General features: G+C 69.9%; 2 protein-coding genes across 2 annotated transcripts; one reads left to right on the forward strand and one right to left on the reverse strand.

The window, feature by feature from the left end:
- Positions 1–200: 200 nt before the first annotated feature.
- On the forward strand, positions 201–7,029 carry NELFCD (negative elongation factor complex member C/D). Its single transcript, XM_055137385.1, has 15 exons — positions 201–329; positions 850–965; positions 1,087–1,196; positions 1,863–1,972; positions 2,439–2,546; positions 2,764–2,916; positions 3,143–3,273; positions 3,819–3,984; positions 4,219–4,353; positions 5,012–5,151; positions 5,598–5,712; positions 5,811–5,906; positions 5,982–6,122; positions 6,255–6,384; positions 6,670–7,029. Exons 1-15 carry the CDS (start codon positions 243–245, stop codon positions 6,702–6,704), a joined length of 1,773 nt encoding a protein of 590 aa, XP_054993360.1. The 5' UTR covers positions 201–242; the 3' UTR covers positions 6,705–7,029.
- CTSZ (cathepsin Z) lies at positions 7,025–12,653 on the reverse strand. Its single transcript, XM_055137414.1, has 6 exons — positions 12,321–12,653; positions 12,083–12,246; positions 8,978–9,157; positions 8,118–8,268; positions 7,865–8,027; positions 7,025–7,355 (listed from the first exon to the last, which is right to left on the reverse strand). Exons 1-6 carry the CDS (start codon positions 12,476–12,478, stop codon positions 7,245–7,247), a joined length of 927 nt encoding a protein of 308 aa, XP_054993389.1. The 5' UTR covers positions 12,479–12,653; the 3' UTR covers positions 7,025–7,244.
- Between the last annotated feature and the right edge of the window lie 2,141 nt (positions 12,654–14,794).

Raw genomic sequence — 14,794 nt, forward strand, 5'->3', positions numbered from 1 at the left:
TCGAATAGGCCCCGCCCCCGGATAGGCCCAGGCCCCGCCCTCGCGTAGTCCCGGCCCGCCCCTCACGCAGGCCCCGCCCCTCTCCTCGCGCGGGCCCCGCGCAGGTCCCGCCTCTTCCGCCGCCGGCCCCGCCCGGGCCCCACCCCCGGCGCACGGCCCTCCGCCGTGACTGGCCACGGCGCGCGTCCGTCAGCGGGGCGGGGCGGGGCCGGCGTGCGCCTGCGCCGAGGCCGCGCGCGAAGATGGCGGCGTCCGCGCCGGGCGCCGTCCTGGACGAGGAGTACTTCGGGGGCGCCGCCGAGTGGGGCGACGAGGCGGACGGCGGGCAGGTGAGCGGGGCCGCCGCCCCCGCCGCGCCGTCCGGCCTCAGTGTCCCCCGCGAGCGCCCCTGGGCGCCGAGACCCGGGGACACGGCCTGGCCGCGGCGCCCGGTGCTGGGCCCGGGCCGGGGGTCCCTCGGGGCCGCCCCTCTGCAGCGCGGGGGTCGCGGGCCCCGGCGGAGCCTCTGCAGAGCGTTGCGCTGACCCGTGGGCCGCCCCGCCCCGCCCCTCAGCAGGCCCCGCCCCCAGGCCCAGGGCCGGCCCGCCCCCAGCCCCGGACCTGCCCAGCCCGCGTCCCCGCGCAGAGGCACCTGCCTGTGCTGGGCAGTGTCCGGGCACGTGCAGACCCGGTGCAGGCCACGCCCCTTCCTCTGGGCAGCCGCCCTGCCAGCCGCCCTGCCCACGCCCCTGCCCGCTGCCCCTGCCTGCGCCCCTGCCCGCTGCCCCTGCCCGCGCCCCTGCCCGCTGCCCCTGCCCGCTGTCCCCGGAGTGGCCGGGCCGCAGCTGAAGGAGCTGTGCTCCTTCCCAGCAGGAGGACGACTACGCGGAGGGCGAGGACGACGCCGAGGTGCAGCAGGAATGCCTGCACAAGTTCTCCACGCGCGACTACATCATGGAGCCCTCCATTTTCAACACCCTCAAGAGGCACGTGGCCGCGGGCGGCGCCGGGCGCATCTCCCGGGGGTCCTCGCCCCGCGCCCACCCGGAGTCTCGCCGCCTTCTCTCCCACCATGTGCGGCGTCTTCACCCAGTCGTGCTCTTCTAGGTACTTCCAGGCCGGAGGGTCCCCGGAGAACGTCATCCAGCTCCTATCGGAGAACTACACGGCCGTGGCGCAGACGGTCAACCTGCTGGCCGAGTGGCTCATCCAGACAGGTGCGGCCCGGCCCCCGGTGTGTCATCATCGCGTGGGGCCTTCCTCCCTTCATGCCCGTCCTTGCCGGCGCGGTGCTTGCCTGTGATTCCGTAACTGGGGCTCACAGAGGGCCCGCGGGCGAGGTTCTCACCGAGCAGTGCCCCCACACGGCAGCACCAGACAGCGCGTGTCCAGTGGGCTCAGAGTCTGTTAGCGCCAGCAGGAAAGGGCGCGTCACGCAGAAGTGGCCCGGCGATGGCTTTTAGCGGCTCTGGTCGCCGCAGACGGTTCCTGTAACGCGGAGGGGGTGCGAGGGTGTCCCGGAGTGGCTGCCGCCCGGGAGCCCACCCGCTGCTGTCCCCGAGCGGGGCACTTGCTCCTTCCTTTCCGCTCTTTGCCGGTCCGTCCTGGTCCGTAGTGAGGTCCTGGCCAGTGTGTGCAGCTTGCGTTGAATGTGGTGACAGTCATTTTACAGGCGGTCCAGGGTCCTGCTGGCCCAGGGACGTGACCAGCATAGAGCCCAGGCCCACGTACATGCATGTATGTGTGTGTGTGTGTGTGTGAATTCCGTGGCACGTGGCCGTCGTTCCCACATAGGCATCGGGGCGCCTGCTCTCGCTCGGCACGTGGAGCGTGGAGCCTTGCCATGTGCCGTCTTTCAGTGCCTTCTTCCCCTTTTCTCGGAGGCGTGGAGCCCGTGCAGGTCCAGGAGACTGTGGAGAACCACCTGAAGAGTTTGCTGATCAAGCATTTCGACCCCCGCAAAGCAGATTCCATCTTCACTGAGGAAGGGGAGGTGCGGCCCTTCCCCTCCTGCTCACGCCGGCCTGAGGCTCTTTCTTTTCCCGGCATGTTCTGTGAGGAGTGAGAGACGGGGTTGGTCCGGCCTGGTGGACGCAGGGGGAGGGGCACCGGTATGGAGCTGGGGAGGGCTGGGGTGGCCGGGACAAGGCTGCAGGCAGTGTCCCGCCATCCCCGTGTCACTGGGGCGTCTCCACAGAGCTGAGGGCCACGTTTTCGTCCCCCTCCACGTGCTCACAGCCCAGGCCCCCTGCGCTGTCCAGTCTGCGCCTTCCCTTGGCTTCTGGCCGCGGGGGCAGCGCTGGGCTCGGGGCTGCTCCCTGCCTGGCCTCATGAGGCACCCGAGGGCCCCCAGGAAGTGACGTCCTGTGCGCTGCAGGCCAGAGTCGGGCACCAGGGGCGGTGAGGGGCACTCGGGCCCACCGGGCTCGCTGGGCAGTGCCCCCATCTGTGCCTTGCAGACCCCCGCCTGGCTGGAGCAGATGATCGCGCACACCACCTGGCGGGACCTGTTCTACAAGCTGGCCGAGGCCCACCCCGACTGCCTGATGCTCAACTTCACGGTGAAGGTGGGCGGGCGCCAGGGGCGGCGGCTCCCGGAGCACTGTTGGCTGCGGGGCTGGGGTCTCGGGTGCTTCGCGTCCGCGTGGACCGTGGTTGGATTTAGCAGTGACGTGTGTCGAGCGCCGGGCGGGCCGGGCCCTCTCTGCCGTCCGACACCGCGGCCGGGTCCTCTGGGGCGCCCGCCGGCCACTGGCCGACACCCGGCCCCACTCGTGTCCGCAGCTCATCTCCGACGCCGGCTACCAGGGCGAGATCACCAGCGTGCCCACGGCCTGCCAGCAGCTCGAGGTCTTCTCCCGCGTGCTCCGCACCTCGCTCGCCACCATCCTGGACGGGGGCGAGGAGAACCTGGAGAAGAACCTCCCGGAGTTTGCGGTGGGTCCCGCTCGGGCCGCGGGAGGGGGCGGGCCGCACTCCGCTCCCCATGTGGGCGGGCTCCTGACGCCCTGGCCCCGCCTCCCCTGGCCCTGCCCCCTGATGCCCTGGCCCCGCCTCCCCCTGACAGCCTGGCCCCGCCTCCCCTGACAGCCTGGCCCCGCCTCACTTGACGTCCTGGCCCCGCCTCCCTGACACTTGGCCCCGCCCCCGCTGCCTTTTCCAGAAAATGGTGTGTCACGGGGAGCACACGTACCTCTTCGCCCAGGCCATGATGTCCGTGCTGGCGCAGGAGGAGCAGGGCGGCTCCGCCGTGCGCAGGATCGCCCAGGAGGTCCAGCGCTTTGCCCAGGAGAAGTGAGAGGCGGGGTCTGCCCCCCACCATGCCCCGCCCCTCCCCCTTCCCCCCCTTCCCCCGCCCCTCCCGCCCAGGAGAGCTGCGCAGGTCAGGGGAAGGGCCCTTCTCTGGTCTGGGGTCACACCCGCCAGTGCTCAGAGCCGACTCCTGGCTCTGTGCTCAGGGATCGCTCGGGGTGCTCTGGTGGCCTTAGGCAGTGCTGGGATGGAGCCAGGTTTGCCGCCTGCACGGCGGGCGCCTCCCCCGTACCGGGGAGTGTCAAGAACAGATACGGGCGCTTGTCGCGAGGGTCGGGGGGGCTGCAGCCGTGACGCAGAGACGCTCTCGCGTGACCACAGGTGTGTTGGGTGTAACGGTCTGCAGAGAGCCGGTCATGGGTTCTAAAGCATCCCCCAGTCATGCCTGCGGCCTGGGGCATCATCGTCCTTTGGGCCCCGGGAGTGTGCTTGTGGCCCCAGTGGCGGCCCAGCGTTCAGGGCCTTGGGCATGAAGACCGCGAGAGGGGCTCGCGCCCTGCTGTCAGCGTTTCTGCATCTTCCCCCAGAGGCCATGATGCCAGTCAGATCACGCTCGCGCTGGGCACTGCGGCCTCCTACCCCCGGGCGTGCCAGGCCCTGGGCGCCATGCTGTCCAAGGGGGCCCTGAACCCGGCCGACATCACGGTCCTCTTCAAGATGTTCACCAGCATGGACCCCCCGCCTGTCGAGCTCGTGAGTGCCTTGGTGGTTCTGGCCATGCCCGACCCGTGCCCGGGGAAAGGGTCATTTCCTTTGGGGTTTCTCTTTGGTGGGGGCCACCCCAGCAGTGCTCAGGGCTTCAGGGGACCCTACGGGGTTCTGGGGACCAGCTGGGCCGGCGGCAAGGCCAGCGCCCGTCTGCCCGGCCCTGAGAGGGTCATTCTGGGAAGTCAGCGTTTCTCCCCCTCCCGCGTCCTGCCCCCCCAGATCCGCGTGCCCGCCTTCCTGGACCTGTTCATGCAGTCGCTCTTCAAGCCGGGCGCCAGGATCAACCAGGACCACAAGCACAAGTACATCCACATCCTGGCCTACGCCGCCAGCGTGGTGGAGACCTGGAAGAAGGTGGGTGCTCGCGCCGCGGCTGGAACCCACACCCACGCCCGGCGGCTGCTCGGGAACTCGGGCTGCAAGAAGCCTCGAGCTTCCTCGCGTCAGAAACGGCTTTCTAGGTGCCGAGAGAGAGGACAGGGGCTCGGGGGCTTTCCTTACCCGCAACAACCCGGACTCCGTCCCGGGGACCTCTTATGGTTCCCAAGCCCCACCAGGAGTGACCCTGAGCCTAGAGCAGGACTGGCCAGCCAGGAGTGACCCGTGAGCACTGAGCCAGGAGTCAGCCCTGAGCACAAAGCAAGGAGTCACCCCTAAGCACAGAGCCGGGAGTGAGCCCCGAGCATGGAGCCGGGAGTGAGCCCTGAGCACGGAGCCAGGAGTCACCGCTAAGCACAGAGCTAGGAGTGAGCCCTGAGCACAGAGCCAGGAGTCAGCCCGAGCACAGAGCCGGGAGTGAGCCCTGAGCACAGAGCCAGGAGTCACCCCTAAGCACAGAGCTAGGAGTGAGCCCTGAGCACAGAGCCGGGAGTCAGCCCGACCACAGCCAGGAATACACCCCAGCACAACTGGACGTGGCCAGAAACCAGTTGAGAGGTTGGAGCTGCTGGGCGAGCGGCCGGCCCGGGGCCTGCGGAGGCCACTCCCTGGAGGACCGCACCTGTGCTTTCAGAACAAGCGGATGAACATCAACAAAGACGAGCTCAAGTCCACGTCGAAGGCCATCGAGACCGTGCACAACCTGTGCTGCAACGAGAACAAGGGCGCCTCGGAGCTGGTGGCCGAGCTGGGCGCCCTGTACCAGTGCATCAGGTGTGCAGGGTTCTCAGACTGACGCTAAGGACGAGAGCTGCAGGGGAACTTTCCCGCCCACGTTCTTCTTTGGGTGTAGAGAGGGAACAGCGTTGGGCAGCGGGAGCCCCTGAGTGTCCGCTCAGCCCAGAGGGCCAGGGCCAGGCAGCCCGCAGGGACGTCTGTCCCGGGAGAGTCGGGCCGGAGGGAAGCTTCCCAGCAAGGGCAGGGCGCAGCCTTGCACGCGGCCCACCCGGTTCCGTCCTGGCACCACTTACGGTCCCTGAGCACGCCGGGTGTGGCCCCCAAACCAAAACGCTGCTGTGAGCCCCCCGAGTATTTGTGCATCTGTCGGGGACCAAGCCAGGCTTGTGGGACGGGAGGCGGCCGGCCCCCAGCTCTGGGCCCTGGCGCCGCGCCCTCTGGGCTGCTGCCCGGAACCAAGCGCGTCTGCGCCGGCCCTGCAGGTTCCCGGTGGTGGCCATGGGCGTGCTCAAGTGGGTGGACTGGACCGTCTCCGAGCCGCGGTACTTCCAGCTGCAGACAGACCACACGCCGGTGCCGCTGGCCCTGCTGGACGAGGTGGGCGGCCACTGCTCCTCCCACCAGAGCTCCCGGGGGGCTGCGGGGCCCCGGACGGCTCCGGTCAGCGGCCTGTGCTCTGGCCCGTCTCTCTGCAGATCAGCACCTGCCACCAGCTCCTGCACCCGCAGGTCCTGCAGCTGCTGGTGAAGCTGTTCGAGACGGAGCACTCGCAGCTGGACGTGATGGAGCAGGTGGGGGCGGGGCCGGGCGGGGCAGGGCAGGACCGGGCAGGGCGGGCGCCTGTCCTCACGCCTGCCCTCCCCCAGCTGGAGCTGAAGAAGACGCTGCTGGACAGGATGGTGCACCTGCTGAGCCGCGGCTACGTCCTCCCGGTGGTCAGCTACATCCGCAAGTGTCTGGAGAAGCTGGACACGGATATCTCGCTCATCCGCTACTTTGTCACCGAGGTGAGAGGCCAGACCGCCGACCCTTGGCCCCTCGGCCGGCCACTTGTCTTGTCCCTGGGAGCTGCATTTCCCCGCCGAGCGCGTCCGCGCCCTTCTTGCGGGATCGCCCTGGCGTGAGCCCCCTGCCCGCAGGTCCTGGACGTCATCGCCCCCCCGTACACGTCCGACTTCGTGCAGCTCTTCCTGCCCATCCTGGAGAACGACAGCATCGCGGGCACCATCCGCACGGAGGGGGAGCACGACCCCGTGATGGAGTTCATCGGTAGGGCAGGGGCAGGGTCCGAGGGAGTCGGGGGCGAGCTCGGGCGGACGGCAGGTCTCCGCTGGGCAGAGCCGGGCTGCAGAGCGCGTCTGCCCGCTGCCCACTGACCGGCACGGCTCCATCCCGGGCAGCGTGTTGGGGGGTGCCCGGAGCTCCCTAGGACTGAGCCCTGGGCACAGCCCGGTGTGGTACCAAAAAGGGGGTGTGGGGTGGGGGCGGGGGCAGGACTGCAGCCCCAGCCCGGGGCCCCTCGTGCGTCTAACCCCGGGCCTGTCCTTGTTCAAGCCCACTGCAAGTCCAACTTCATCCTGCTCAACTGACCCCGAGCAGCGCCCACAGCTGGAGCAGGATTCAGCCCGTCCCGGACCCGGGGACGCAGCTTTTCCAGGGCCTTGGAAACGGCGCAGCAGGGCGGGGGCGGGGTGGGGGGAGCGCTCTCAGCCGCGGGGGACCCTGTTCTGAGCAGTCTCCCCTCAGGGCTGTGGCCCTCGCTCTCGCCCCGTGAGCCACGGAGCCCGTGGCCGACCCGTGTGCTGACGGGCTGCGGTGGCCGTTTGTCTCCCACTTCCCGCTGGGCCGGGAGGCGGCACCACGGCCCCGGCCGCTCACGGGAGCAGCCGCAATAAAGGCACCCACTCGCTCTCGTGAATCGCGTATTTTATTTGCCTCTCGAGCCGTGAGGAATCGCCTCTCTCCGCTCCACTCCAGCCGTCCACGGGCGCGTGCTGCCGCGCTTGGCCGTTCCTTCCCCGTCGCCAGCGTGCGGCCGTCTCGGGAGCCGTCCTGCCACCCCGGCTCGGGTCACTGCCACGGGCCACGTGGTTCGGGACCTCTCGGTGCCACAGACGCGCCGGCAGCTCCTACACAAGCGGGTCCCCGAACGTGCAGGCGTCCTCGATGGCCAGGTTGTAGCTGGCGCCCTGCCCGCCCTTGTAGGTGCTGGTCACTATCTTCATCCAGCCCCGCTCGCCCTGCGGACAGAGGCCACTGCTGGGTGCCCGCAGCACCCAATCCCCACCCTCTCCTCGGACCCCGGCCCCGGGGAGGGGCAGGCGGGCCTCAGTGCCCAAAGCTGAGGTATGGAGCCAGAGCTGGGCCCGAGAATGAGGTTCGGCCACCTCTGGACACGCTTAACGGAGCTGGCGGGCGGTACGGTGGGGACGGCGTCCGCCTGGACGCCCGGACGGGCCCAAGCGCAGAGCCAGGTGTGAGCTCAGCAGCGCCGCGTGTGCCCCCCCAGGAAAAGCACGACACCTCCAGGCTCCGCAAGAGCGAGCAGCTGTGCCCCCACGTCAGCGGTCAGTGCCAGGCCCAGGAACGGCCGTCTGGCCGCACACTGCCCCCCCCCCCCCCCGGCTTGTGCCAGCGGCATTCTCGGGCCTCTGGGTGGGGAGGGAGGAAGGAAGGAAAAGCCCTTGAGCCCAGCGCTCAGCCGAGGGTGTCCACCATGGGTCTCCCTCGGGGCCCCGGGCCCCCTTACCCAGGGTTCACCCCACGAGTTCCGCACGATCCAGTACTCAGTGTCGTTGCTGACGCCCCAGCCAGCCACCGACACGACGTGGTTGATGGCGGGCGCCTCCGAGTACTCGGAGTAGATGCCCCCCGAGTACTTGTCCATCTTCTCCGTCGCCATGATCCCGCAGCTGGGAGCGAGCAGGGCTGTGAGCAGAGGTGGCATCCCACCGTCCCCCCTCCCCCCCATCCCCATCACCCGGGACCGGCCCTGCGCTCACCTGATGGGCCCGTTGGCGTAGATTTCAGCCATCATCTTCTCCCTCCCCGACACGGAGCCGTAGTCGCCCACCTTCCATAGCGTGTAGTTCTGGATTGGGTGGCACACCTTGAACTCGGTGCACGTCCCACACTGGTTGAACTTGTTGCACTCTGGGGGCAGAGAAGCCAGCGTGAGCCCGGGCCCCCCCGGCAGAGACCGGAAGCAGCAGCACGGCCGGGGGGACCTGTAATTAGGGGCCAGGGCAGGGAGGCACCAGGCAGCCTCTCCCTCTCTTTGAAGGCCAGGGACCCGGCCCACAATTCTCCGAGGCTGAAAATAGAGTATAATTAAATTACCCACCGCTAATAAGACAGCACTGCCGGGTGCTGAGGGGCTGGTGCCCTTGGGAGAAAATAAGCATTTTCTCATTAGCGCGCTGGAAGAGGGACTGAAGGCGGGCGGCCCTGGCCCGGGGAACTTCCAGCCGCCACCTGCAGCCTCCCGGCCCAGCCCCCTCCCCTGCTTCCTGTCCGAGGTGACTCGCCTCGTGAGGCCTGGCCAGGAGCTGCGCACACAAAGGCCAGTCTGTCTGCGGCCAGCAGTGAGGGAACCCTGGCTGAGAGCTGGATCAAACTGGTCCCGGGGCAGGCCTGGGGCCAGGGACCACCTGCCTGTGGGGCTCCCGACTTCTGACACCTGACACGGGGAGACTCGCCAGACCAGTCCGGGAGGATTCCACAGGCCGGGCAGTGTGGCCAGGAGGCAAGGGGCCGGCCCCTCCAGAAGCCCAGGGTGGCCCCTTCCCAGGGGGCGGGGCGGGGCCCGCCTTCTGCTCCAGCCCGGGGGGGGGGGGGGGGGGGGGGGGGCGGGGGCACCTACCCTGGTCCTTGGCCTGGTAGTTGTTGCAGGTTTCGTCAGGGATGCCGTGCTCGTGGGCATAGTGCCACACCAGCAGGTCGTTGCCACCCTCGCAGGAGCCGGCCTCCCCGCAGTCCAGCACGTGCTGCACGGACAGCAGCGTGGGCGGCCAGGCGCCCTTCCTCTTGATGTTGATGCGGTCTGCAAGGCAACGGGCACTCGGCCAGGGCTGGCGGGACCCCGGCCCCCGGACACCAAGCAGCTGCTGTGGACACGCCGGGGCCCGAGCCCACCGCCCTTCTGGACACAGAGCCCCCCAGCCCTGGCCACCATGCCCCAGGTCCCACTGCCCAGGGGCCCCCAGGGCCGGACCTGCCTGCTCGGGGGCTGGACACCCCCCCCCCCCCCCGCGCCCTCCTGCAGCCCTGTCCCGGTGCCCAGGGCGGGCGGGGCCCGGTGGGATAGGCAGCCAGTGTGCGGCACCCCTGCAGGTGCGGGCGGCCCCGGAGCTGCTTCTGAGCGCCGGCCGGGCCGGGGAATCTGGGCTGTGGTTGCCGGCCCTGGGCAGGCGGCCGGCGGCGGGGCTGTGGGTTTGTGTGCTGAGCCGGGGCAGCGGCTGCGGGTGTCCGGCCCGCCCTCGGCTTCCGTCGCCCACCGGCGACCAGACCACCGGCCAGCACCGCGGGGCCTGCTCTCCCGCTAGCCCCCAGGGCCCGTGGCCTCAGCCCCATTTCCGCACAGCCTCGCCCCAACCCCGGCCCGTCTCCCTCTAGGCCCAGCCCTGCTCCGCAGACCTGCCGACAGGACGCTGTGGCCACGGCAGCTGCCCCCTTGCCAGTACCCGAGACCCCGCCCCTCCCCCAGCCCCACCACCCACCCACTCTCTGGAACCCAGCTAGGCCTCGCCCCACTCCCTGCCCGCCCTGGCTCCCCACTCCTGCGTGTGTGACCGCGATGGAGCCCAGACTCATGTGCAAGTGTGCGTGCGTGCAAGTGCGCATGTGGGAACTGCTCTCACGCGTGCATGTGCGTGGAACAAACCTGGTCTCAAGTGTGCATATGTGTAGGGACTGGACTGGGTCTCGTGTGTGCGAGTGTGTGCACATATGTGCACACGAGATGTGCGTCTGTGTAAGAATGTGTTGTCTGTGTAAGCACGTGAGTGCTGAACCTGGCCTTGTGTGTGTGTGTGTGTGTGTGTGTGTGTGTGTGTGTGTGTGTGCGCGCGTGCGCGTCCACATGGGGGCCAGGGCTGCTCCCACCCCCTACACTGTCTGGGCTGACCTGACCACAGCCAGAGGCCCCCAGCAGGCTCTGGGGCCCCGAGCTCCTACCAGGCTGGCCCAGAGGAGCACCCTGCTGGGGAGTCGCCCTTGCGGGGCAGGCACTGGGCATGCAGAGGGGCCGCACGGCTGGCGTGCTCAGGACTCTGGTCTTCCTTAGTGACAGCTTTCAAGAAGGGGTGTGTGAGTGGAGCAGGGGCTGGACAGGCTCAACTACAGGGAACAGGTGAGGGGGTGGAGGGGATGGGACAGGGGAGGGGGTGGAGGGGATGGGACAAGGGAGGGGTGGAGGGGGATGGGAGAGGGGAGGGGTGGAGGGGGTCAGGAGCAGGGGAGGGGTGGAGGGGGATGGGACAGGTGTGGGAGTGGAGGGGGATGGGAGAGGGGAGGGGGTGGAGGGGGTCAGGAGCAGGGGAGGGGTGGAGGGGGATGGGACAGGTGTGGGGGTGGAGGGGGATGGGACAGGCGTGGGGGTGGAGGGGGATGGGAGAGGGGAGGGGGTGGAGGGGGTCGGGAGCAGGGGAGGGGTGGAGGGGGATGGGACAGGTGTGGGGGTGGAGGGGGATGGGAGAGGGGAGGGGGTGGAGGGGGTTGGGAGCAGGGGAGGGGTGGAGGGGGATGGAACAGGTGTGGGGTGGAGGGGATGGGACAGGGGAGGGGATGGAGGAGCATGGGACGGGGAGGGGTGGAGGGGGTCGGGAACAGGGGAGGGGTGGAGGGGGATGGGACAGGTGTGGGGTGGAGGGGATGGGACAAGGGAGGGATGGAGGGGGTCGGGACAGGGGAGGGGTGGAGGGGGTTGGGAGCAGGGGAGGGGTGGAGGGGGTCGGGAGCAGGCGGGGCAGGGGCCCCGCGGGCAGAGGGCAGGAAGCCACTGGCGCCCTGAGTGGGGCGTGGGAGGCTGGGCTTTCCCCGGGCCTCACCCGCCGACGGAGCGTTTGGGGGTGGGGAGACCCACACATGAGGTTGGGGTGTCAAGTGTTCACGTGAGAGAATAAAGCTGGGGTGCTGGGGTCAGGTTCGGGGGTGCGGCCAGCGAAGGCCAAGGACGGAGACCAGGGAGCCTGAGCTGGCCAGAGGGGGCAGGAGGGTCACGGAGGGAACTGGCGCCCGGGGCACGGAGACCCGCCAGGCTGCGGCTGGGCGGTGGCCCCGGAAGTGCCTGGTGCGAAAGAGGAAGGAGGGAAGGTCACAAGACTCGGGTCCGAGGGGAGGGGGGCCGCAGTCGGGCCGACCCCGCCACAGCCCACCCGCCGGTCTGGATGCAGAGGCCCCTCCCTGGCCCTGACCCGCGTCCCCAAACCGCCTTCCCGGGCCCCTCCCACTGGGGCCAACTACCTGCCCTGCCCGCGGAGAGACTGTCACATGCCCCTGTGACGCCCGCCCAGCGCCCGGGACCCCCTGGGGCGGCTGGCCTGGCCTCACGTGGCCTGGCCTCACTGGACGGTCAAAGAGCAGAGGCCGGAGGGGCCCTGGCTGCCTCCCCAGCGGAGTCCGGGCGAGAAGGCAGCCCCTGGCCCGGCCAGGCTCCCCACTGGAGGGTTCTCCCAGCCCGTCCTGTGCCCGGGCCTCAGGGCTGGCACCCATGCCAGGCTGGACGGGCGGAGGTGATGACACCTTGTGCCAGGCGGGTGGGCAGAGATGCTCAGACACCCCGTGCCAGGCGGGTGGGCAGAGATGCTCGGACACCCCGAGCCGGGCTGGGCAGGTGGAGGTGATGACACCCCGTGCCAGGCGGGTGGGCAGAGGTGATCTGACACCCGGGGCCAGGCTGGGCGGGCAGAGGTGCTGGCCACGCCGAGCTGGGCGGGCGGAGGCGCTGGCCACTGGGCCCCCCACCTACCGGCCAGGGCGCTGGTGCTGCCGTGGGCCCAGCAGGAGCCGCAGTACTGGGGGATGTGCTGGTTGCGCGTGGCGCTGGCGAAGTTGACCCCGTCCACGTTGCGCCAGTCCCAGCTCTTGGGCAGGTCCGCGGGGGACAGGTACTCGTGCGGGCGGGGGTAGGTCCTGCGGAGAGACGGCGCGGTCAGCCCCCGGCCCGCCCGCGCCCCCCGCCCAGGGCCAGCCGCGCCCGCGCCCACCTGAGTCCCGGCAGCGCCGCGGGGTCCCCGCGCAGGGCCCGGTAGCAGCCGCGGCCGCGCCGGAAGGGCCCGCGGGACCCCGCGTCCACCCGCAGGGCCGGCAGGGCCAGCAGGGCCAGCGCCAGCAGCAGCGCCCGCGGCCGCGCGCACGAAGCCATGGTCGGGCCGGTCCCGTGCGGGTCCAGAGCCGGGTCCGCGCGCTGCCCCCTCGGACGGGTCCTCGTGCCGCGCCCGGGGCCTCTGCGGCCTTTAGGGGCCGCGCCCGGCCCGGGACACTCCCCGGGGGCGGGGCTGTCCGCTCCGGTGACCCCGGCCCCGCCCAGGCCCGCCTGGCCCGGCCACTGCCAGGGGCACAGATGCCCGCGGCCTTCCGGGCCCCGCTGGACCCCGTGTCTTGGGACACGCCCTGGCCCAGCCCTTTGAACCCCTCTCCCCAGGCGGCCCCCCACCCCCGCCGCCCCGGAGGAGGAGGGCAGGATTCTTCTAGAAAATGCCACCACCGCGCAATCCCGGCTGCTTCCTCTTCCCCAGGCGAGCAGCTTCCTGCTGACCCAGCCGCTGCCTGGCCAGCCCCAGGCCACAGGGACGCAGGGAGCCCTGTCCCCCACCAGCCCCCTCCCCGGCCCGCCTGGGACCCAGGCTCCCCCACCTGCAGAGGCTGCCTGCCTTTCCAGGGGTCCCAGAGGGTGCTGTGGGCGACCCCCAGAGTCAGCCCGCTTCCGGGGCCATCCGGGACCTAGCGCCCGCGGCGGCTCCCAGTTAGGGGCTGTGGCCCCCAGACCCCCCTGAGATGACACTCAGCCGGGGTGGGGGGTGGCTGGGCTGAGCACCACGGGCCGCGGGCAGCGTGTCCGAGAGCTGGTAACCCGCCCGTGCTCAGAGCTGGCTTTGGGGAAGGGGCTAGAGGCGAAAGTCGGCGCCCAGACGGGCCCACGCCCGGCTGAGGGGACCCAGGCCCTCGGCTGGGCCGACGTGGCTGGGAGGGACGGGCGCCGGGCACTGGGAACCTGGGCGCCTCATGTCCACCTCGACACCTGCTGGACCCTTAAGGGCTGGAGGGGGTCCCCGGGGCTAGCCAGGAGGTGGCAGAGCCGGGGCAGGGGCCTGCAGGCACAGCCCGGAAGTGTCCCAGCCCAAGGCCACCCCAGGGAGGACAGCCAGGCCTGGGGGTCAAGGACACTCGGACACAGTCTCCCGACTCGGACCAGCGGCTGGAGCAGGACGGAGCAGGAATTCAGACGGCGGGGCCGCGGCTTGGCAGGCCCGAGAGGGAAGGGCATGAGTCGGGCACTGCCTCGCACGTGGGTCCAATCACTGAGCCGGGAGTAGGCCCCGAGCAGTGCCACGCGTGACCCAAACACCATGCAAACTAGTAATAATGAAAAAACAGCCGGAAGTGAGACAGCAATCTCTTGTTGGCTCACAAAAATCTGTTTGTTTTGGGGCCACACCCTGTCGTGCTCAGTGCTCACTTCTGGCTCTGTTCGGGGCTGACTCCCGGCTCTGTGCTCAGGGCTGATTCCCAGCTCTGTGTTCGGGGCTGACTCCCGGCTCTGTGCTCAGGGCTGATTCCCAGCTCTGTGTTCGGGGCTGACTCCCGGCTCTGTGCTCAGGGCTGATTCTCATTTCTGTGCTCAGGGCTCACTCCTGGCTCTGTGCTCAGGGCTCTCTCCCGACTCTGTGCTCGGGGCTCACTCCTGGCTCTGTGCTTGGGGCTGACTCCCGGCTCTCTGCTCAGGGCTGATTCCCAGCTCTGTGCTCAGGGCTCACTCCTGGCAGTGCTCAGGGGACTATATGGGATGCCGGGAACTGAACCTGGGTCTGCAGTGTGCAAGGCAAAAGCCTGACCCACTGTCCTATCTCTCAGGCCCACGCGGCTGTATTTTGGGCCTGAGGCGGAGCCGGGGGTCTGCCTTCCCTTCTGAGCCAACGTGGGCCCCCCCGGGGGTGGGACAGCAGGCGGGCAGGTTTCCAGCAAAGGGTCCCGAACATTCTGCCCGGGCACAGACTTCGGGCCACAGCTGGAAGAGGGAAGGCCAGACACGCCCAACACAGGCCCAGCGCCCCCCCCCCGCCCCCCGTCCCCCCAGGGGACTCTTCAGAGAGTTGCAATGCCGGCTCGTCCATGACTCAGTCTCCCCCATGGGCCCTGCCGGCTGCAGCGCTGCCTTGTGTCCCGAGGTGGGCTCTGGGATGCGGCTGGCTGGTGTTGGGAGGCTCTGAGCCCCACTGGGGTCCCCGCAGCTCGCCTTCATCCTGTCTTCTCTTGTGAGGCCACACCCGGCAGTGCTCAGGGGTCACTCCTGGCTCTGCACTCAGGGTCCACTTCTGGCAGAACCTGGGGGGCCCTAGGGGATGCCGAGGATCAAACCTGGGTCAGCCACGTGCAGGACATGCGCCCTCCCTGCGGTATGTCTCTCCAGCCCGACGCGTTCTGTGTTCCCCGGATCGTAGAGGGTCTGACCTGCACAGCT

Source organism: Sorex araneus, chromosome 5 (genome assembly GCF_027595985.1).
Source record: "Sorex araneus isolate mSorAra2 chromosome 5, mSorAra2.pri, whole genome shotgun sequence".
In the NCBI taxonomy this organism is placed as follows: Eukaryota; Metazoa; Chordata; class Mammalia; order Eulipotyphla; family Soricidae; genus Sorex; species Sorex araneus.

Bases quoted from the DNA above. Each gene is read 5' to 3' on its own strand.
- NELFCD (XM_055137385.1), top strand. From the start codon at position 243: ATGGCGGCGTCCGCGCCGGGCGCCGTCCTGGACGAGGAGTACTTCGGG. The intron at 3,985-4,218 runs GTGAGTGCCTTG...CTGCCCCCCCAG, and splicing joins ACCCCCCGCCTGTCGAGCTC to ATCCGCGTGCCCGCCTTCCT. The intron at 5,907-5,981 runs GTGGGGGCGGGG...GCCCTCCCCCAG, and splicing joins AGCTGGACGTGATGGAGCAG to CTGGAGCTGAAGAAGACGCT.
- CTSZ (XM_055137414.1), bottom strand. From the start codon at position 12,478: ATGGCTTCGTGCGCGCGGCCGCGGGCGCTGCTGCTGGCGCTGGCCCTG. The intron at 12,247-12,320 runs GTGGGCGCGGGC...GTCTCTCCGCAG, and splicing joins GCGGCGCTGCCGGGACTCAG to GACCTACCCCCGCCCGCACG. The intron at 7,356-7,864 runs GTAAGGGGGCCC...CTCTGTCCGCAG, and splicing joins ACTCGTGGGGTGAACCCTGG to GGCGAGCGGGGCTGGATGAA.